The following is a 23,146-nucleotide window of genomic DNA, read 5'->3' on the forward strand; positions in this document are numbered from 1 at the left end:
TGTACGAGTCCTTCATAGTGACAATGGTATTGAGTATATAGATAGGGAATTTCAGAAATACCTTGATTCTTAGGGCGTTCTCTCCCAAACATCTTGTGTTAGGACACCTGAACAAAATGGGATCCCGGAGCACAAGAATCGTCATCTCCTTGACGTTGCCTAGGCTCTAATGTTTGCTATTGGTGTTCCTAAATATCTCTAGGGCGATACCGTTCTTAATACTGCCCACCTTATCAACCGAGTGCCCTCTAGTGTACTTAACTTTAAGCCCCCAATTTCTTTTCTCCCCGATCCTACAATTGTTTCTAGTCTTCCTCCTCGGGTATTTGGGTGTGTCCGTTTTGCCTATCATTCCTCTCCTTCAAGGTCCAAGCTTGATCCTCGGGCTCTAAAGTGTGTTTTCCTTGGTTATTCCGCTTCTCAAAAGGGGTATAAGTGTTATCACCCTCCTACTCACCGCTTGTATGTCACTATGGATGTCACTTTTCATGAGTCTGAGGTGTATTTCAAGTCACCTCTTCAGGGGGAGATTCTTGAGGAAGAGCCTCCTTTTATTATTGATGCAACTCCTATTCAGGGTATGCCTCCCATTCAGGGGGAGCCACCATATCAGCCTGTAAGAGATGTGAGCACTTACACTCGGAGGTCTAAGGAACAAGATGCCAAGAAGCAAGACACCACTGGTAACCTAGCCATACCTTTTTGAAGCACCACCATTGGATCCATCAGTATCAGGTAATATTTCTCCCATACTTGATATTGTACTTGTTACTTCTTCAGAGCCTCCCATTCTTGATATTATACCTTCTGCTCCTACAGTGGGCGATCATCCCATCGCTGTTAGAAAAGGAGTTCGTTCCTGTACCAAGCATCCCATTTCCAATTTTGTTTCCTATGCATCTTTATCTCCCTCCTAAAGGGCCTTTGTTTCTTCGTTGTCTTCTGTGTCAATTCCACAGGATTGGAAGGAAGCTATAAATGATCCGAAGTGGAAAGCTGCAATGGTTGACGAAATGCTAGCATTAGACAAAAATGATACCTTGGAACTTGTTCTTCCCCCTCAGAGAAAGAAATTAGTTGGGTGCGAGTGGGTGTTTACAATCAAGCAAAAGGGTGTTTACAATCAAGCAGAAGGCTGATGGAATAGTTGAGCAGTACAAGGCATGCCTGGTGGCTAAGGGCTTTAACCAAACCTATGGGATTGATTACAAGGAAACCTTTGCCCCGGTTGCAAAGATGAACTCTATCAGGGCATTGCTATCTGTTGCTACAAATCTAGGATGGAATCTTCAACAACTGGATGTCAAGAATGCATTTTTGAATGGAGATCTTGAAGAGGAAATTTATATAGATGTTCCTCCTGGCTTTGCCACTCCTTCCAGTGTCAGACGTGTCTGTAAGTTGAAGAAGTCATTGTACAGCCTCAAGCAGTCTCCTAGGGCATAGTTTGGTAGGTTCATGAAAGCTATGATAAGCTTTGGATATAGATAGAGTCAACCTGATCACACCTTGTTCACAAAGGCGAAAGGTAACCAGGTCACTGCTCTGATTGTCTATGTTGACGATATTGTGATTACTAGTAACAATGATGAGGAGATCTCCAATCTTAAGGCCTTACTAGCAGCAGAGTTCGAGACTAAGGACCTAGGAACCCTTCGGTATTTTCTTGGGATTGAAGTGACTAGATTTAACAAAGGTATTTTCATTTCCCAAAGGAAGTATGTTTTGGATCTCCTTAATGAGACAGGTATGCTTGGGTGCAAGCCTTCAGATGCCCCTATGGAGGTCAATCATCAACTGAGCAGTGCAATGGATGACTCTATTGATAAAGAGCAGTACCAAAGACTTATTGGCCGTCTGATCTACTTGTCACACACCAGGCCCGATATTGCTTATGTCGTGGGTATTGTTAGCCGTTTCCTTCATGATCCCAGGACACCTCACCTAGATGTTGTGTACCGGATCTTACGGTATATGAAATCCACTCCTGGAAAGGATTTTTTGTATTCTAATCAGGGGCACTTGAAGATTAAGGCCTTTACTGATGCTGATTGGGCTGGATCTATTGATGATCGACGATCTACCCCTGGGTATTGTACTTTCCTTGAAGGGAACCTTGTTACTTGGCGTAGCAAGAAACAATCTGTCATATCTCGGTCGAGCGCTGAAGCCAAATATCGCGTAATGGCCCAAAGGATTTGTGAGCTAGTCTGGCTTAAAAGCCTATTAAGTGATCTCCAAGTTAATGTTGAAGGTCCTATGCGTCTGCATTGTGATAACAAGGCAGCCACCAGCATCGCCTACAACCCTGTTTAGCATGATAGGATCAAGCATATTGAGATTGATAGACACTTCATCAAAGAGAAGCTTGACCAAGGGACTATCTGTAGCTGATGTGTTTACCAAGGTTGTTCATTGTAAGGCATTTCATCCTGTCCTCTCCTAGCTGGGCATGTATGATATATTTGCACCAACTTGAGGGGAGTGTTGAGATGACCATAGTTAGTTTTATTCATACCTTGGTTAAGTTTTATTATTTACCATTTACTGTAGTAAATCTTTTGGCTAGGGAATCTTAGTCAGCGTATCTTGTAGATAGGCACGCTTAGTCAACGTTATCCTACTTCCCTTATTTGATTTATTGTAATCTTCTTATAAATAAAAAAGACTGTCATTACTAACAAGTCAAATCATTCTCTAAATCTTTGATTCTCTAGTCTATATAGATGATATTGTTGTTACTTGTGATGATTTGGTAGAGATCTCTCACCTTAAGAGATACATCAAAGATCTAGAAAAACTTCGTTACTTCATTGGCATTGAAGTGGCCAAGTCTTCTCATGGGATCTACTTGTCACAGCTGAATTATGTGCTTGACCTTCTTTTTGAGACAACTATATTGTGGTGTAAGTCGGGAGATACTCCTATTAAAGCTAACGGTCACCTAAGTAGCAAGGGACAGTGATCAGTGGATAAGGGGAGGTATCAAAGATTAGTGGGGTGTTTGATCTACTTTCTCTCACTCACCCTGACATAGCATTTATAGTGAGACTGGTTAGTCACTATGTACATAATCCCTATTTGACACATATGGAAGTTGTGTTGCGTATTCTCCGTTACTTGAAACCTACTTTAGGATGCGAAATTTTTTTTTCTCATAGCCATCTGAGGGTGGAGGCCTTCATTTATGCTAATTGGGCAAGTTTTCCTCATGACCGCAGGTCTACTACTGATTATTGCACCTTTTTTGGTGGTAACCTTGTTACATGGCAAAGCAAGAAGCAAACCATGGTTGCCCGTTCAAGTGCTAAAGCAGAGTTCTGCGTTATAGCTCGTGGCATTTGTGAGCTCCTATGGCTTTATGGTCTTCTCAAAGATTTGCTATTCCTACCACTCTTCCTATGAAGCTCTCTTGTGACAGCAAATCTTCCATTAGCATTGCTCACAACCCTGTCCAACATGATCAAACCAAGCATGTGGAGACCGACAAACATTTTATCAAAGAGAAGCTAGATATGGGTCTTATGATTGTGCTATTTGTCCTCAGTTGTGGGCAACTAGCTGATGTATTTACTAAAGGTCTTAGAAATAAGATGTTTTATCCTATTATCTATAAGTTTGGCATATGTGATACCTATGCATCAACTTGAGGGGGAGTGTCGTAATAATGAGTTTTACAGAAAGTGTCAGTTGCCAAACAGACCCTAAGAGGTTTAATGGTCTTTGTAATTCTCTAAAATTCTCTCTGTAATTATAAATAAAGAGAGCTGGTGTCATATTAGACACAAATCATTACCCCATCCAACAAACTCAAACCCTAGAATATCATACCTAAAAGACCATTCTGTTATTAGTCGCAAAACGGCAATTATTGCTGGTTCCTGCTAATCTGCTGACCCTCATTTGTAGACATTCTTTTGCTTTAATCCTTGCTCCTTGAGACTGTTAGTGGTTTGTGTTTGGTAGGGCCAAGTGTCATGCTGCTATTCCTTATTTTTGAATATGACTTTGGCTCTTGGTAGAGGGACTGGTTCAATTGCAAGGTATTCTCCTTTGCTGGTTCTGTACATAATCAAGAGGTTGAAGAAGACAACCTTTTCTTCCCACTTCCATGATTTCTTCTTGACCTTATTTATTTATTTATTTTTTTCCCACAATACCCTTCTTTTACTTCTTATTCTCCGATCCCTTAACCCTTACTTCCTTCTTTACCACAATTAAAGAAATCCTAATACCCAAATATCCCTGTCCACTAAGTAGCATCATAGAATACCTGGTTACTTACTAGATTGCCATTGTCCTTTGCAACTCAACATATTATTTTCGAAAGTGCCATTAAATGTGGGGTTGGTTGAGCACTATTATTTGGGTGGGCTCATAAGGGAATCCAATAAGGTTATTCCGACCAGGGTTCCGCATCAATTGGTATCAAAGGAAAACCTACTCAATGGATCTAACTCTCTTACTGGAGATCCGTCAACAAATTTAACTAGTACTAGCGAAGTTTGACAAGACTCAACAACAATGTCAAGAGGTTCAATAACAATGCAAGGACATCAAAGACCAGGCACTGGTCACCGTACATATTTAACTAGTACTAGCAAAGCTTGACAAGACTCAATACATATAAAATGTATGATCTCTGTCTTCAACAGCTTGATCTCAATCATTGAGCAACGGTTGGAAGAGCTAGAAGATGAGTCACTAATGATGGAAGACGAGATGGCACCGATAGTCGTTGAAAATTAACTTGTGGAAAAAATTAAACTAGCTGATTTCTTGAGTGAACCAATTGATTTATATTTCCAAGTCACTATCAACAACGACTTGCGTCGCAGATTCCATACTGTTCAATTGTTATCTAAACGAAGTTTTCATACAGCAAAGGATGGATGTCAATTGATGGGTGCTGATTCTCCCGTTTTACAAAACTCGTGGGTGAATTTTTCTCAACGTCGGGGGAATTGATGCAGTATCAATTCTTTGGACTGGATTGAACCTGTTCGAGAATCCGGACCAAGAACTAGATCCATTTTTGGTATTTGTTCAGTAGGAAATTTAGGATTTATTTTATTTTGATGCAATACTTAGTTTATTTCGTTCTCTTTATTCTTAGGAAGTATAGTAGATACGAATAAGATTTTTCCAGTTTCTAATATAAAAATAGTTTCCAACTTTTTTATAAGGGTTTCTCTTCTTTAAATTGGCTGTAATAGATGGAGAAATCAGATGTTGAGAACGAATTGAACGGTGACTTGTTGGTGCCTGCGTTGCCTGTGTGGCAGCATTCTTCTTCCCTCCCCCCTTTCTTCTATGTTCTCTCCTCTTTTCTCCCCTTGTGTGACCCCTTTATTCTTTCTTTATTTTCTGTTCTTCTTTTCTCTTGCTGGTAACACCTCTGTTTCTGAGTACTTGCAGCAACCCATATGTTGGATCGATCTCCACTGTTAGTGAATAGTTTGGCCTGAGATGTTGGTCGAGGGTAGGGCTTCTGTAAGCAACTTAAACCCTAGAATATCGTACCTGGAAAACCTTTCTGTTGTGAGTCACAGAGTAGCAACTATTGCTGGTTCCTGCTACTCCACCAATCCTAATTTGCAGACTTTCTTTTGCTTTAATCCTTGTTCTCCTTGAGGCTATTAGTATTTTGGATTTGGAAGGGCCAAGGGTTATGCAGATATTCCTAATTTTTTCATGTGATTTGGTTCTTGGTAGAGGGACTGGTTCAATTGCAAGGTTTCTCCTTTGCTGGATCTGTACGTTGTCAAGAGGTTGAAGAATACAACCTTTTCTTCCTACTTCCATGATTTCATCTTGACATGCCTTTATTCTTTTGTTTTTTCCCTTAATACCCTTTCCTTTACTTATTAATCTCCATTGTCCCTTAGTTAACCTTTATTTCCTACTTTACCAACAACAACAACAGCAACAAAGCTTTGTCCAAACTAAATGGGTTTGGCTACATTGGAGGTTCCAAGCAAGGACGAACACAAGCATCTATGCAAAAAGTGACTGAGTATGGCTGATTATAATGAGGTACCAGCTTTCTAGCTGACATACCAATATAAATCAGCCAAAGGCTTATTATGGTTGATTATAATAAGGTACCAGCTATCTACCTAACGTACCAACATAGATCGGCCAAGCCAAAGAGTCCTACGTGCATTACGTCCACTAACAAGATAATCATTTCCCTACCTACTATTATGAATGGAGGAATCGGAAAATGAATTCTTGACAACCGGCTAAGCACGAAAGTAACAATCTGAACACAACCACTCTACATTAAAAACTAGGCAACCAACACAATTCCACATTAAGCAACACACAACTCCGCATTAGGATTCACACATGCAACTTAAAGGTATCCGTGCATAGAGGTTCAATGCACAAGCAAAGAGCCCACCACCACATGCAAACCAATAGCCACTCACATGCATTACGTCCCCCACTAAGACACGACCTTTCTCCTCTTTCCTTGTGTCACTCCCTACCCCCTTTCTCTTTCTCACCTTTCCCCTCTTCCCTTGCTTCTCTCACTCCCTCCTTTCCATTCCTTGATGCCCTCTCCTCGCGTCCCATCTCAATCCTCTTAGTTGTTCAATTAGCACATCGGTGCAAAAGACGCCAACAAAGATCTTGAGCACAAAAGAAGCCTAAAATCTCATCCATCTTATAGTTGGGTTTATTAGGAAAGAACACACCTTATTATTATTTTTAAAGTGTATTAGGATGCCAATGCTTTTATTATTTTAATTTTTGTTTCATTTTTATATAATATTGTACCGCTATTTCAACAGACTACAGATTTGGGATCTTTTGACCATTTGCTCTTTCATAGCATAATTTTCTAGAACGGCCTCAGAGATTGGTTTCTCTTGATAAGAGTAGTATTTTAAATACTTGGTCTAGATAAGAGTAATTACGTGAATAGAAGAAGTAAGATTTGTCTCCCTCATCCTTTTTCTATAATTTAGACATTCGGAGCACTGGGAAAAAATCACATTGCATGAGCATCCGTGGGGAGCATCACAATGCTTTGTTTTAATTAAACAGTCGAATTCCCTTGTCCATACCAGTTCTGAGTCGATTATTCAATGCCTGAGGAGGCTGTTCCCAGTCCGGAACCCACTGGCTGTCGGCAGACTGAGACCACCGTGCCCATCCCTCAGAGCCAATCCTTTTCCCGAGGTTACAGATCCATTTTTCCGACTTCCCTTGCCTACATTGTTCCATTGACCAGAGGTTGTTTCCTACTTTACCCTCATACAATAAATCCTAATACCCTTGAGATCCCTGTCTACCAAGCAGCATCTTTGAATATCTGGTTATGGGATTGCCATTATCCTTTACAAATCAACATATTTATGAAAGAGCTATTAGCTGTGGGGTTGATTGAGCAATATTATGGGCCCATAAGCGAACCCTATAGAGTTATACTGACCCGGGTTCGGAATCATTATTATTTAGCTGAAACCCAAAATTAGAAAGTACATATATCCAATGATTCTGGTTTCGAGTGAACCAGTAATACCCAACCCTAGAGGGTTGGCCCAGTCAAAGGCCCATTGAACAAAGGCTCCCATTAAGCATGAGAAGCCAGGTTTTTAAGGCTCCTGTGACTGCTCTTTTGGACCAGGAAGCTCTCTACATCAAAGTTTTTTGGCCAAACAACTGACGTACAAGCCTGAAACAAGCTGTTGGGCAGTAGTGGAATGCTTCGGAAGCGACGATTGGTGGATGGGTGATTCCTTGTATTCTTGCTCCCATATCTTACTCTTTGTAATGAACCATGTATAACATCTAATAATTATGAAAAGGTTTATATATCCATTCCTAATTCATAGTTGTTTGATGAATTACATATATTATAGTGCTAAATTTTGTGTGGAATAGGTCATGTTAGGTCCGAAGTTATAACTACCAGTTTGGGTGTGGGTGGGTGTTTTTTGAGGGAAAATTACTTGGAGACACCCCCTATACTATGGCCAAATTGCTTGAGACACCAAAAGTTTGAAAATATTACTTGAAGCCCCATGAAACTTGATGGAAAATACCATTTTACCGTAATTCAACTGAAACTTGTAAAGTTAAAATGAACAACTTACCATTAAAGCTATTAGCATAAAAGAACTCCTAATCCATTGTCAACGGAGGTGAAGCGGAAAAAGGCGGGATCTTCGCCGCTGAGGGTCACACCCATGCCTCCGGCCGTCCTGGTGTCTACATCACCACATCTGGCCCCGACGCCACCAACCTCATAAGCAGCTTTGCCGATGCCATACTCAATAGTATTTTCTTTTTTCTGTTTATTCTCTGTTCCTGAAAATCCAAACCTCACCGGTCGAATCCTACGAAAACTACCTATCATTGATGCCATGGGATCTGCTTCCAACACTATTCTTCGCGATCTCTGGACCACCAAAGAGTGGTGCAAGGGCGTCAATAAAAGGGTTTCAAGATCTGAATACTGAAGGATACCTCTCAGCAAATTCTAAAGCCTGATGCATCAAAACCCCATTTGGACAAGACGTATTATCTCTGAAGGAGATTGGTGTTCACGACGTCGTCGGAATTATGGTATGCGATGCTTTTAGAGAGTTAATTTGGTTGTTGGGCTTCTAGTTTTGTTTCATGGGATGATAGGTTTGTCACAAGAAACCTGTAGGGTGAAGTTCATCTTTCTCAACCGTCATCGTGACCGTAGATTCCTTTTTATTGATTAGTTTGGATCTTTACCATTCCAGAGTCTTTTGCTTGAATCTCTTCCAAATTCTTAGACCAGGGGAATTCATTAATTGTTAAAGTCTTGTTGATTTTTCACTACCGTGCGCTTTGATGGTAAAATCTCCCTCTTCAGATCCTCTTGAGTCCTCGCCCAGCCCTCGTGGCCATGAGGCTTACCCAGCCCATGGCATCTGCACCTTCCGCAAACTTGCTAGCTGAGCTTTAGTGCGGCCGGCTGCAGTCCCTCATTGCTAGCAACCCCCTACCCACTACCTTCTTTCTGCGACCTTAGGCAGACCAGCCCGCCATGGTTGGCTTCTATAGTTCCGTGGCAAGTCCTATTGGAGATACAGATGAAAGGGTAAAAGAGCCAATTCATTACCCTTAAAGGGTAGTTTCGGCATTTAGGAGTTTTCCAACCCATGACGTCATCACTAAACGGCGACTGACTAACAGATAGGGGCTAGTTGTAATAAATCTTAAATGCAAGGGTGCTTCAAGTAAACTTTTCAAAGTTTTGTGTTTTCAAGAAATCAGGCAATAGTACAGGGGGTGTCCAAGTAATTTTCCCTTTTTTTTTTTAATTAATCTAAATGTTCTAATATGTTTAGATGGCCTAAAATTGTGTTTTCTAACAGTTTTGAGACCTAACTTGGCCATTTGGCTTAGAAACCCTCACTCTAAACCAACCACAAAAACCTTCCAGGTTTTGACCGAAATTTCATAATTTTGCGAAATATTTCAATTTTGAGAATGGTCAAAACCAGGCTCAAAACCAAAACCTGGAACTATAGCCCCCATCCCTTGGACCTACCATTCCTTCTAGAAGAATGGGAAGGGATATTTACAATCATCCAATCAGATCATTAATATCATCAGTGAGATAGATCAAACAGTGGTGCTGCCCTTTTTCATGCTACACTTTCATTAATGATTCCACATGCCTTTCACTGACCATTTTCTGCCGAAGTATCATAATCTGGTAATAACATGGGCTGACAAGTGCTTCAGCTTTTGCATGCATAAACAAGCTTAAGAAAATAATGAGAACAATATGTGCTGCCAATTTGTGAGTGTCAGCTCAAAACTTCAGACTTCAAATTTGGAAACCCATGAGAAAGAACCCCTTATCTTCAAATTATATATATATAGGGAAAAGGCTGGGCATGCTAGTGGATTACCTAGGAATAAGGAATGCTAGCATCTAGTGACCATTAGATGATAATCTTGCATAGCCTGCCCAACACTGCTGCTCTACAATCCCTCTCCCTCTCTCTTCCTCACCGTCTCCTTCATCGATCCCTTCTCACAACCCTCTGCATCTTCGCTCACCCTAGCCCCCAACCCCTGCTCACACTCATTCCCTCATCCTTCTCGTCCGCATTCTCCCCTCACCTCCCCCTCCACAAAAACACTGCAACTTCCGCCTTGCCTTGCCCTGCCCTGCCCTTCCCTTCTCTTCCTTCCCTGGTCCCTCTTTCTACATCCCCAGCTACCTATCTCTGCATCTCCCATTTCAAAAATTCAAAAACCAATATCTATCGCGTTCTCAGTCTGCCTCTCTCGCTTTCTTCTCCTCCTTTTCCTCTCTTATTTGTGTTCAATGTTAATGATTCATGAACATAGGTGATTTCTTATGGGGAAAGATTGATTGGATCCTCCAGACAGAAGCACATACTCACACAAAAAGAAGCAATCAAGCAAATGTGCTTTCATGAGTCGGTCAGAGAGAACCCAGAAACCACCAATAGACAAATCTTCAATACAACTTTTCTAAAATATAGATTTTTTTTTAATCTCAATGGTTCTTCTCTTCCTGATGTCTGTTCTCCCCCATATTTGAAATTCCATATTTTGCTTCACATTCTTCCTCTTTCTTTCTCATATACTTTTTTTTTTTTTTTTGGGGGTACTGTTTTTCATCTTTTTTCTTTGTATCTCTTGCATCACTGGCTTTGATTGATTAAACCAAAAGAATTATGTTGCAGCATATTGAGAGAGAGAGAGAGAGAGGTAAGCTAGCTGATCTAGGACCACCTGCCTTTATCTAATCTGCCTGAAGCAACAAGGCAAATGTAGAGCTCTCAGGACTCGGGTCGAGCAGCCGCACAGGTTAGTTGCAGGGGAAGCAGGGTGACAGGAAGAGGGGAGAGAAAACGTGTAGCATCAGTGGACTGAAGGTTTGGATCTTTTCCTCTTCATCCAACGGTTTTATTCAAGTTAATCAAATCCTACAGCTAAAATCCTCCTGGCATGTAAGATTCCAAGGTAACCCACTAGCATGCTTATCCCTCTCCCATAGATATATGGTAATGTGAGAGAGATGCCTCACTGGAAAGGAGTATTCTTATTTTTGTCTCTAAGAATAAGAAAGCAGCAAAATGTGGAAAGACAACAGCCCCTCTGGAAAGTACAGGCAGTAGTAAATTTCCAAGTACTGAAGTTGTGAATGCATGTAACAAAATAGATAAGGCCAAATATTTAGAAATTCAAATACCCCTTGGGCAGAAGCATCATGGGCTTCAGGAGCTTACATTAAGATTAGTGTCTTTGCGTGCCGACCGATATTCATGAAGAAAATTTGAATCATCAGCCAGAAATACATTAAAGAACTGCTCAGCATTGCATGGGAAAACATCCTGGGAGAAATGAAAACAGTTCTAATTAGAAGGGTAATTGATGAAATGATAATAGACAGTGCTGTATAAGCTTATCTCATACATTGTATATATCAACTAGAACTTCTTCTTTGATAAAAGGTTGAAAATTTCCAGCCTTGGGAACATTGTCTTCAGGAATATTTTCCTGCCTTCTACCTCTAACGGAGCTGCTGTGAGCACGCAACGCAGACTGTTCCTTCTCCTATACATCCGATAAATAATCAGTTAAGTATTTCAATCAACTAAAATATTTAGAAGTACTGAAGAAAAAAAAAAAAACCTGAATAGCATCAAGATACAGCCTGTATCTAACAGAAAACTATAGTTACTAGAGAAGGGAAGGAGAGAGAGAAGCAAAGTGTGGCCTAAATTTCTCAAAATGCGTTAACTGAGCAAATGAGATGTGTGCTATGTAAGCAAATGAGGAATGATTAGAAAGAAAACTGAAGATTGAACAGAAAATGGCTAAGAAGCATTTATAGAAACAAATTAGATGTGTTCATCAATGTATGTTATCAATTCGCCTTTCTAAATACAAGAAGATTCTAAAATATGGGATTTTAATTAGGGTTCATGGCTTAGCCATAGTCATGCAAATAAATTCTACTCTAAACAGAACCATCGCAAGAAGGGAGGAACTGTAGAAATGCAACCCTAAAACGATGCAGAAAAGAATGGAAAAACAAGAATAAACAATGCACACAAATTTATGAGGTTCGAGATGGTTGCCTATGTCCCCGGTGAGAGATCCCTGTTTCACTACATTAGAAAATTGGATTACAACGCTCGTCCTCACACCTCTCTCAGATTGCTTACAGAGAAAGTAAACATCACTACAAATATATAGCGAAAACAATAAGACCAGAAAGTACAAAATTGCCCTCAGTAAACTGCCGTTCTGTTTGGGGGGCCTGCACCAGTACTCCTTGGATTAAACTGCAATGGAATATAAGACATCGTACACCAACAAGAACCAGGCCTAAACTAAGTTCAGTTGGAATAGACCAGACCTACAGTACTAAATATTATAGCCCAATTTTCTTTAACTACGTAACTCCTATCAAGATGGGTCAAGACTATTTAATGCATGTGTGCTGAAGAAAGAGATCAACTTTATCTAGTCCAAGACTTAGTCAAGATTGTTCAAGAGTACTTGATGCATATGTGTTGACAAAGAAAAGCATTAACAAGTTAGTTGTAACTATTATCTAAAGAAATGAAGTCTTATTTCAGTCAATAGGTTAGTTTTTTCTTAGTTGTGAAAATTGCTGAAAATGTAATAATTGGTCAAAAGTCTAGGAGGAAGTCCCAAAAGAGTCTAGAACCCTCCTAGATGCTCTATATAAGGAGCTGCCAGTAAGTTAATGGAACAACAGATTTGAATGAAATCTTGGTTCTGGTTTTTTCCCGTGGTAGTGAGAAAAAGTTTAGGAGAGTCATATGTGAGGTGACATATCTTGAGGTGGGAGGCCTAGGTGTGAGTGAGCAGCTTAGCTTCATAATTACACACCATTCTCATGCTGTCACCACGACATTATAGTCTCTCACTCACACCTAGGCCTCTCACCTCAAGGTTTCTCACTTCACAAAGTAGTGAAGTCTTATTTCAGTCAATAGGTCAGTATCCTGTTTTTTATTTTTATTTTTTATTTGTTTTTTTTTATTTTGGATGAATAAAATATATTAGAGGAGAAGAATATACAAAAGGGAGGGAAGAAGAGAAGGGGGGGAGCATCACAAGGAGGAAATCTAAAGCGCAAAGCCCATACAAAAGGGGCACATGACACGGGGGTACAATGCATCAGGGGGGGAGTAGTAGATATGATCGAGATGGGGAGGCCCCAAGAGACAACAGTGAGCCTGTTCCTTGGGGAATCTCTGACTGTGCGGTGAAGGAGGTAGGCAAGCTTGGTGCTGACGTTGAAGTAGAAGGCATGCCAAATCATGTCATAAGAGCGAGAGTTGGAAGTCCATCTACGAAGATTCCGCTCCATCCAGAGGTGCTTAATGGTAGCACAGAAAGCAAGTTCCCAGCAATGTGATAGATGGTGGAGCCCCGAAATGTCATGTCAACCCAGATCCATTCCTTACAGAAAGGGAGAACTCTCCTTCTAGAAGGCCAACAACGGCTGAGAACTTTTTTCCAGATGGTGGACAAGAAGGGGTAGGAGAAGAACAAATGGTCAACATCTTCGTTGCCATTCTAGCATAGACAACAAGTAGGAGGAGGCTATATGTGACGGTAAATGAGGTAGGACTGCGTGGGAACACAGATAGAGAAGACCCGCCAAGTGGTGAAACAATGACGGGGAAAGTGACCTTCAAATCAAAGGAGATTCCTCCAGGAGACGAGGGGGCAAAAGGACTGACGAAGTTCCAGGCAGAGGAAGAACTGAGTAAGTTGGAAAGGGAGGGCTTCCAGAGGATGGAATCATCTCCGCCTCTATGCCTCGGGAGGGGGGAGGGCCCAAATGTCATCCAGAGGCAGAGGGGAAGGAGGGGGGCCAGTCATCATTGAGTATGATGGAAGAGACAGTAGTTGATTGATCAAGACCCGAGGAATATATAATCTTGGGGCTTACCACACGAAGAATCACACCCGACGGGTACCAAGAGTCAAGCCAGAGGGACGTATAGGCACTATTACCAATGGAGTACGAGATGGCATCCATAGCCAAGGGTCTTAAGCTAAGGATACTAGACCCGACCCAAGATGCATCCAGTCCAGGGGAAATGGTCTAGAGGGAATCATGCTTCAGAAGATGGGAATAAACCTAGGAGACCCAGATGTTGTTTTGTTTGGTCACCACCCTCCAGATGAGCTTAAGAATGCCCGCGGAACATAGTTATCACGGTGCCAAGGCGAACCAAAGCGTTAGAGGGTTGCCTAAGCACTTAAGCGACAAGGCGCTTGCCTTAAGGCAAACAAGGCAACCAAGTGTTATTTTTTATTTTCACAATTTTCTAACATTATTTAGTATGCTACATATACCTTGTATCATCACAAATAAGCAGTAAGCCACATCAAGTCATCAAAATCAACATTAAGCCACATCAAATCATCAAAAATCAATAATAAACCACATTAAGTAATAAAAATTCAACATTTAGAGAAATGCCCTTGTTTAATAATAAGTTTTACTAGTCATATGATTTTATTTTTACACGAGGCTTTTTTTATTAGGTATAGCACAAAACCAGCTTTCCAACAAGTTTAAGATAACTTAAATCTAAGTTGTAGTAACAAACTTATATTCTAATCAAACTTATATTAAAGTTAAAAATGCCCCTACAACCAAAAATCCAATTTTTGTTCTTGGACTGGGGGGGTTGACTTTTTAACCTTTTAGAATTTGATTTTTAAACTATTTCTATTGGTTTCAAATTAGGGGGTATTTGCTTATTTATGAATAATATCTTAAGTAACTTAAATGATATTTGGCATAAATAAGTAAATAAAATATAAGGCGAGGACTTGGGCAAACCGCCTAGACACTAAGACCCAGGAGAGTGACATTACTCTAGAGGGTAGACCCAGGCGACGATTGGACAACTATGCTGTGGAGTTGATATCTTTTATGCGCCTAAGACCCAGGCCGCCTTCAGATTTAGGGAGACAAACATTACTCCAATGGGTGGGGTGGAAGAACTTGTTGGAGTCAGAACCTTTCCAAAGAAAGGAACAAATGAGAGACTCAATAGCTTTAATGATGGGAGGGGGAAGGACAAAGATACAACACCAGTAGAGGTACATTGATTGGAGAACAGATCTAGAAAGCTCAAGCCTCCCTGCATATGAGAAAAGCATGCTCTTCCACAACTGCAGCCTCTTACTTAAGAGATCAAAAATGGGAGTGCAGTGATGGGCCAAGATCCTGGCAGGGATGAGGGAAAGCCCAAGATACTTGGCTGGGAGAGAGCTAAGAGTGAAACCCATAATCTCAAGGAGACGGGCAGAAGTAGCTTCAGAAATCCCATAAATGAAGATGCGAGATTTTGAGAGGGTTAAGGCAAACTCCCGAGAGGTTTTCAAAAAGGTGGAGGGAAGACAGGATGGAAGAAATGGAGGAATGATTAGCTCTAGAGAAGATCATTAGGTCATTGGCAAAAAGTAAGATGGGTACGAGAAGGAGTTGCATTTGAGGGAAAGATAAGGTGGAGGTCAGTGGAAGATTGGATGGATCTAGAAAGGGCCTCAAGGCCAAGGGAGAAAAAGAAAGTGGAGAAAGGACAACCTTAGCGAATTCCAATAGAGGAATGGAAGAAGCTAGCAGGGTTGCCATTAACTAGGATAGAGAAACGATGGGTAGAGATGCAGGCCAAGATCCAACGGACAAAGTTGGGGAGGAAGAACATTTGGAGGACATTTGAGAAGAAGTCCTAACGGATAGAGTCAAAAGCTTTATGAAGATTGATCCTAAGAAGGGCCATCGATCAATGGGATTTCCGCTCAAAGCCACGAACAATCTCATGGTACAAGATGACATTATCAGCTATACTCCTAGCAGAGATGAAGGCGGATTGGTCTTGGCTGACCAACGAATCAGTGACTTTTCGATGCGGTTGGCCAAAATTTTGGGAATGAATTTGTAAATCAGATTACAAAGAGAGATGGGTATGAAATCCTACATAGAAGAGGCTCCATCGGATTTGAGGATGAGACTGAGGAAGGTTGGTTCACTCCATTAATCTGGGTGGGATCAAAGAAGAAGCTTTTGAGAGCTCGAATAAGATCCTTGCCCCAACAAAAGAAGAAGCTCATGCTGAATCCATCCGGCCCAGGAGCTTTACTGGATTTGTGGGAGATGACAACGGAGGTAATTTCCTCTTCATTGATGGCTTGAAGAGAAGGGACAAGGTGCTCAAGAATGAATTTGTTGATCAGGGAGGGGGGAAGGGGAGAATGAGAGGAAGGGGATAGCGACGGGGGGTTGACGAGATTAAAGAAGTAAGAAGTGGCTTCAGCATTGATGTTAGCAGGACTCTAAAGGGTATCACCATTTCTGGAGATGAGAATGTGGATGGAGTTTACATTGTTCCGACCTTTGATGGTGAGGTGGAAGAGAGTAGAGTTAGAATTTCCAAGCTCCAACTATTTAATGCTTGATTTTTGCTTGAGGAAACTCTCTTCTTGGGACAGAAGCAAGGAAAGCTCACGAAAGACAGATCTTTCCTCCTCAGCTAAGGCAATGTTATGGAGATCCAAAAGGAGTCTAGCCAAGGTTCAAAATCTCCTTTCGTTTCAGTGTTTCGGTAGGTTCAGAAACTGAAGTTTCGTTTTGTTTCGTCGAAATTTCGGCCAAAATGGTGTATTTTTTTTGTTTGTTTTGGTTGACTATTTTGGTGGTCAAACGGCCGTATTTTGACCTGAAACTTGGTGGGTAACTTATTTTAAGGTTAACAAACATTCTTAGAACATAAAAATGCAAAAATATTAGGACATAACATTGTTTAAGAGTTGCACCTTTGTTTGGAAGCAATCGTCGAACTGTTCTGAAAATTTTACCTGGTTTTGGAGAAAGAACTTTACCTTTCTAAGCTTTGACTATGTAGATCTTATAGAAGTCCAATGGAAGTCAAAATGTGTGATGATGTGGCTAATTAGAGGCTTGTTGGAGACTTTGAGTGTTTTTCCTTCAAAATATGCAAATAGAACTGAAACCACCAAGGTAGGCGAGACAGAGTCGAAATTTCGACCGAGATATGGTATATATAACACATGGAATGTACCGAGATAGGCAAGATACCAAAACAATACCAAAATTTTGTACAAATGCTATTTCAAGTCTTATTTCATTTCGGCCACAAAAAGAAAAAAAAAAAAAACCGAAATTCTAAAATTTCGCCAAAATTCCGAAAGTGAAACTTCAGCAAGATTTCGAACCATGAGTCTAGCTTGGATAGCGTTAAGTCTGTCTTTGCAAGAGGAGGCTTTGTCAGAGATGTTATTGAAGCACCTGGAGTTCCATAGCTTGAGGGCAGCTTTGAAGTTCTTGAGCTTCCTGGAGAAGGCGATAAGAGAAGAGAAGGCATGGATAAGAAGACTCCAAGCTTCCAAAATTCGAGGGGAGAAGTCAGGGTAGAGGGTCCACATGTCAAAGAATTTGAAGTGTTTTGGACCAAAGGAGGAAGAAAAATAAGCATGGAGGGATATGGGAAAGTGATCAAAGATGGTAGAAGAATAAAAGGTGGCGTGGGATGAGGGGGAGGAAAGCCACGCTTTATTGACAAGGCCTTGCCAATCTTACAAGCGACCCTGTGAACCCCACTTCTACGGTTTTTCCAAGTAAACTTAGCACCAGACCAGTGGAGGTCAAACATGAAAATGTCTTCAATACAACTATTTAAAGCCTCCACGGAGTGTGGTCAATAGGACCCCCTCCCTGCTTATCGTGGCTAAATCTGACAACATTAAAGTTGCCTGCTATCTCCTAGGATGGAGTCAACAGAGGAGGATATGGATCGAAAGTCCCTCCATAAGGAGAGCCTTTCCGAAGCACTGTTGAGAGCATAAACAATAGTGAGGAGACAACAATTGGACCCAGAGACGTCAGAGATGGAGAGATGAATGGACTAGGATAAGGTGGCAAGGGGAGTGATGTGGAGAAAAATGGAATTCCACAAGATCCAAATCCGACCATTGGGACAGTCAGAATAGTTGGCAATGAAGGACCAAGATGGAACTATGGAAGTGGCAATGCGGGGGGCATTTGCCTCAAGGACTCTGGTCTCAAGTAAGCAACAAAGAGGGATCTAAAAGATCTAATTTGGGATCTAATGGAGGCATGCTTAGCCAGGGAGTTGAGGCCATTCTAGATGGTCCAAGGTGTCATAAGGATGTGGGTTAGGGGAAAAAGCTCAGGGAGCTAGAATGGGTTTGCCAGTGACCAGTAGAGGAGAGAAGCTTCCTTTATGCCGCTGGTACTACTTGATAGGTGATGGTCGAGTTGAGGCAGACATTGGAGGCCGACAAGGAGAGGCCCGAGTGCAATGCTTTGGAAACCTGGGGGAGTTGGGAGGGGCATGGGGGAAGCTAATTTCTTCAATAGGATTGTCATTAACAAGTGGAGTTGAGCCATTGAGAGTGCCCAAAGAAGCTGGCGGAGGATCAGTAGAGGAAGGCATAGTAGCAAGCATCAATGCTGAGGTTGTAGTCTGATTGGGGATTCCATGAGGCAATGACAACGTCGAAGGAGGCAAAGCATCAGTGACCTAGGCCTTGGGATCAGGTGCAAAGGTAGGCATCGATGCTAAGATTGTAGAGTGATTGGGGATCTGGCAAGGTAGCGACAACGTCGGAGGAGGCAGAGCAGCAACAGATATAATGAGGCAACGACTGATGAGGCACTTATGGTAGCAGGGGCAGACCTGATTTCCTTAGTGGATGAGGCTAGCAGGTCATTCAGTAAGGATGAGGATGACGTAGCACCATCAAAGATACAAAGGGGAGCTAGGAGGGCATCATATAGCAAAGTGTCGCGGAAAGGAGTCAAAGGGGCTCCATCAGCAGTGAGAGGGGCTCGCATGTCACCAGTACCAGAGAGAACCAAGGCAAGAGCAGCTCATAAGGCAATAAGGTGCGTCAGGTCTCGAAACAAGCCATTAGGTGTAGGAGAAGGTTGAGGTGGGTCGGTAGGTCTTGGATTGGAAGAGAGGAGATGTAGTGGGTCGAGTTAAGGTTGGGTCAAATGGGGTTAGATGTGTGGGATGGGTTAGGAGAGGGATCGATAGAGTTCAGGTTTAAATAGGTTGAGTGGGATGAGGATAAGGGAGATTGATGTAGATAAGTCACTTAATGGGCTTATTTTATTGCAAATAAGCCTTCGGTTAGATTATGTATGTGTTGGGTCTTTGATCCCATGGGTTTTCTTTATAATGGACCACTTTAATGGGCTTAATATATGGGTAGAAAGTAGAAAAATGGGATTTAATTCATTAGTTTAGTTATGAGTCCTGTTTGAGTCTATTTCCTTTGTTATTTCAGTTTCCTAATCAATTTAGGTTTTCCAATTAGTTAAGAATTGGGTTAGGCCTTTCTTTTTTAGTGTTTTAAGTCAGTTTTGAGTCTTGTATATAAGTTTGTAATGGGCTACAACATGGAAAACGAATTTATGAATGAAAAAAAAAAAGATGGCTTATGCTGTTGTGCTGTGGGATGCAGTTGGGTGAGATGCCCTAGGTCAGATGCCTAAACCTGAGGGTGAGATGCCCATTCAATAGTTCTTCTTCCCCCTTCTCAACCTTCAATCGAATTCTCTTTCTTTTCTTATTTTCCTTTTATTTGTTTGCTGTGAGAGAGTATTTGAGAGCTAGAACCAAGCCTTTGGAGGACATCTTCTCTATTCAGCAAGAATTTCAGATCCTGCCTGGGATTAGGATCACTTATGATTCTAGTTCTACATTAGAGATGGGCCAGGAGTAGGATTGGAAAAAGTTTTAGAGGTAAGGCCCATAGGGGAGATGAGCTGGGCTTGCATGGTAGATTTTCTAGTGGACTGAGGAGGGGTGTCCAAATGGAGGCCAGACCCAAGATGGAGATGGGCTGGATAGGTAAAAGAGGGGTAGAAGAGGTGAGAAGGTAAGTCCGTAAGGAGAGGGAATAATTTGGGTTGAGGATAAAGGCAGAGTGGATGGTTCAAATGGGATGACGGGGATCGTAGCGTCTTCAAAGGGGGAGACGAGGCCGAGTTGACAAAAGCGGTAGAGTTAGAGACTCCAAAGGAGGTGGAGTCAGAATCATCAAAGGAAGAATCCTCTCCAGAAGAGCAAGCCGATTGGGACTTCTCTCACTATCGCAAGATGACAGGTCTGAATCAGACTCAGAGGAGGTGACAGTATCTTTAGAGCCAGAGACAGCTAGGGATTCCAAATGGAGAAACAGTTTGTGTCGTTGGCCCGTTGTTGAAGGACCAATGTGTCGAGCAGGGGGTCTCTAGCGATAGCAAGAGCCAAGGAGAGGCATACGACTTCTGCCGTGATAACTGCGGTGGTGAGACTTTTTCCGACGACCTCTCTTCTTAGGGAGGTAAATTTCAGGGTTTTCAGCATCATTGGTTTGTTTGGACCGATGGGAGTAACGCGGGGATGCAGGCTCTCAAGGAGTGACTGAATGATTTTTAGGAGATGCAATGGTGCATCTAATTGTAGTAGACAGGCTGGTCGAAGGAAAACCCACTTTTTTCCATAATAGTTATTGATGCGGAAAAAATTGACCGAATGATCTTCCCTGCAGTTCCTGGTGCTTTGGCCGACCTTCACAAAAGAGATGACGGGAGAGCTGTGCTGACCAGACGGGGGACTCTCCGATGCCTAAGTTAGATCTTTCCATAGCAGATGATCAAGAGAGCTTTCTTAGTAAAAGAAATGATTGATCGATTCCCTATGATGGAGGCTTACCTTGGTATTTATAGGCTGCTGATGGAGAGAGGAGGGGCGTTTGTGGAGAGTCCAGTTTAGGCGTAGAGTCCTTGAGGGGAGTAGCACTGTGATTCTGGGAATATTCCGGGTTCCAGTGCATATTCTGGGAATATTCTCCATTGATCTCAGAGGTGCCAGTGGTGAGAGGGGTGGAGGCCTCTGATGACGTGTAGTGGATAGAGTCCTGCCCCCATGATCAAGGATCACGTCCCTTGAATGTAGGAGTGGATGTGTGCACGTTTCCGGGTGCATTACTTGACTATGCCGAGCCGAGGTGACTGGTAGCACGGCTTGATGGAGGGCTGAGGTGCCAAGGTGGCAGCACGGCCTGATGAGATGCCGAGGTGGCATCACGGCCTGATGGAGGGCCGAGGTGGCAGGACGGCCTGATGGAGGGCCAAGGTGGAAGCACGGCCTGATGAAGGGTTGATGTGGCAGCACGGCCTGATGGAGGGCCGAGGTGGCAGCACGGACTGATGGAGGGCCATGGCGACAACACGGCCTGATGGAGGGCTGAGGTGGCATCACGGCCTGATGGAGGGCCGAGGTGGCAGCACGGCCTGATGGAGGGCCGAGGTAGTGGGTCAGTCCTGTTCAGGTTTGCATACACGCTTCAGTCATGCTAAGGAAGTGGACATTTTGCCTCATCAGTTATAAAGGTGGGAGGAGTGTCATTAGCAGGAATATCCATACAGATCCAGGCAAAGCCAAGTCTATCCATCAACTTCGTTCGATGATTGAAAAATAACAGCTTATCGATTAAAGAGCAAAGACTAAGCCCTTTCTCTCCCCGGTAATGGAGAGGCAGGTTGGGTAAGGTGACCCAAAAAGGAGCTGATTTGAAGTTCACCTTGCTGAGTTTGGAGAACTGGTCCCCTTTCTTGAGGATGACAGGCTGGTTTTCCACTCGCCATGACCCTCCTTCAAAAGCGAAGAGCGAATTAGCTTCAAGAGAGAAGTTGAAGATTCCATTGTTGAGCCTCAAAGAGTCCATATGTCAAGAAAGCCTCCATTGCTTGGAGAGAGAAGCTTGGACAATACTAAAATGGGGCCTGCCCAAATATGTATTGTTTGCCGAACCTTCCCCTTCAGTTTTGGTGTGCCAAAGGGTTAAGTATTCTTGGCTTGCTAATTAGAAAACCTCTGTACTCGGACATTAGAACAAAAAAAAATGGACAGAATCTCCTTTGCCCAAATATGTATTGAGGTTCAAGCTGGCAATGAGCTCCCTACCATTGTCACAATTTCGAATGGTGAAAATCACACTTTTGTTCAAGATGTCAATTATGAATGGGTGACTCTGGCCTGCTCAATTTGCAATTGTTTTGGTCACAAATCGACCTCTTGCATGAAAGCTGCAGTCGAAGTTCATACATCCCTCCCAATTCGATCACCTCTGGGACAGAAGATACTTTGGTTGGACTTTCTCAGCTAGAATCTCCCACCGAGATTTTTATCTCAAGAACCAGGAACAGGAAAAGAAGAAACCGCAACCCTGTTCTGCCGGAATCTGCTTTAGCTCTGACGAACCAGAACCCTATGTTCTCTGATCCCAAGTCAAAGGCTTTACCTGCTGGTCCATCGTCAAATCTTTTGTCTGGAGGTCACAACCAATTCTCGGTTCTGGCATCTACTGACCCTAACACGATGGATGGTAATCCCATTTGCTCCAGCGACTTTACCTCTGTGCACAATCTTCCACTTTTGGATTCTTCGCCTCTTGAAGGACAGTCGAGTCCCCCTAAACCCTTAGATGAAGCTTCCATCCCGAAATCCCCTCTTCCGCCTCTACTTCCTCTCCCTGCCCCTGCAACCATTCCTTCGGCAACCACTCCTTTGGTGTCTAATCCCTCAGCTTACTCCTAATAACCTTTCACCCTTGGTCCAACCATCCTGGCCCAACCTTGAACCACCATTTGTTCCCTTAAGTCAATTTCTCTCGGTTCATTTGCTAAACCAATTTTCAAAATACCCATCGGACCACCCCCTTTACCCTAGAAACCTTTATAGCCTGACCCACCCATTTACCCAACCTACTTACCCTAGTGACCAATCCGACCCAATACCCAACCTTTCTAACCCACTACCACTGCCTCCTTCACCCGACGATGCTCTCTCGGGATGCTATCGTTGCCCGAAACTCCTCATGCTGCACATCCTCTTTCGCTGCTTCTGGTTTGCCACCTCACCTTGCTCCTTCTTGAGCTTTGACTCTGAGCTCCTCCCCTGGTGTTGCCTCTCCTCCAGCCGATAACCCTGCTCTGACATCTTCGCTCGACACCTCGTCTGCTTCTCCGCTCAATGGCCAAGTCTGCTATTGCTGATGTTCAAGACTTCTCCGA

General features: G+C 42.6%; 1 protein-coding gene across 3 annotated transcripts in view; it reads right to left on the reverse strand.

The window, feature by feature from the left end:
* LOC122069417 (BAG-associated GRAM protein 1) overlaps positions 1 to 23,146 on the reverse strand; it is a 117,287-nt gene that overhangs the window by 10,918 nt on the left and 83,223 nt on the right. For all 3 annotated transcript variants that reach the window (XR_006137445.1, XM_042633431.1, XM_042633433.1), the window contains exons 12-13: positions 11,449 to 11,589; positions 11,262 to 11,366 (exon numbers count right to left, since the gene is read on the reverse strand). Coding sequence is in view for 2 of the 3 variants with exons in the window: in XM_042633431.1 (XP_042489365.1) it covers positions 11,262 to 11,366; positions 11,449 to 11,589 (246 nt within the window). In the remaining variant the exon portion in view is untranslated. The remainder of the gene's footprint in view (positions 1 to 11,261; positions 11,367 to 11,448; positions 11,590 to 23,146) is intronic.

Source organism: Macadamia integrifolia, unplaced genomic scaffold (assembly GCF_013358625.1).
Source record: "Macadamia integrifolia cultivar HAES 741 unplaced genomic scaffold, SCU_Mint_v3 scaffold608, whole genome shotgun sequence".
Classification (NCBI taxonomy): domain Eukaryota; kingdom Viridiplantae; phylum Streptophyta; class Magnoliopsida; order Proteales; family Proteaceae; genus Macadamia; species Macadamia integrifolia.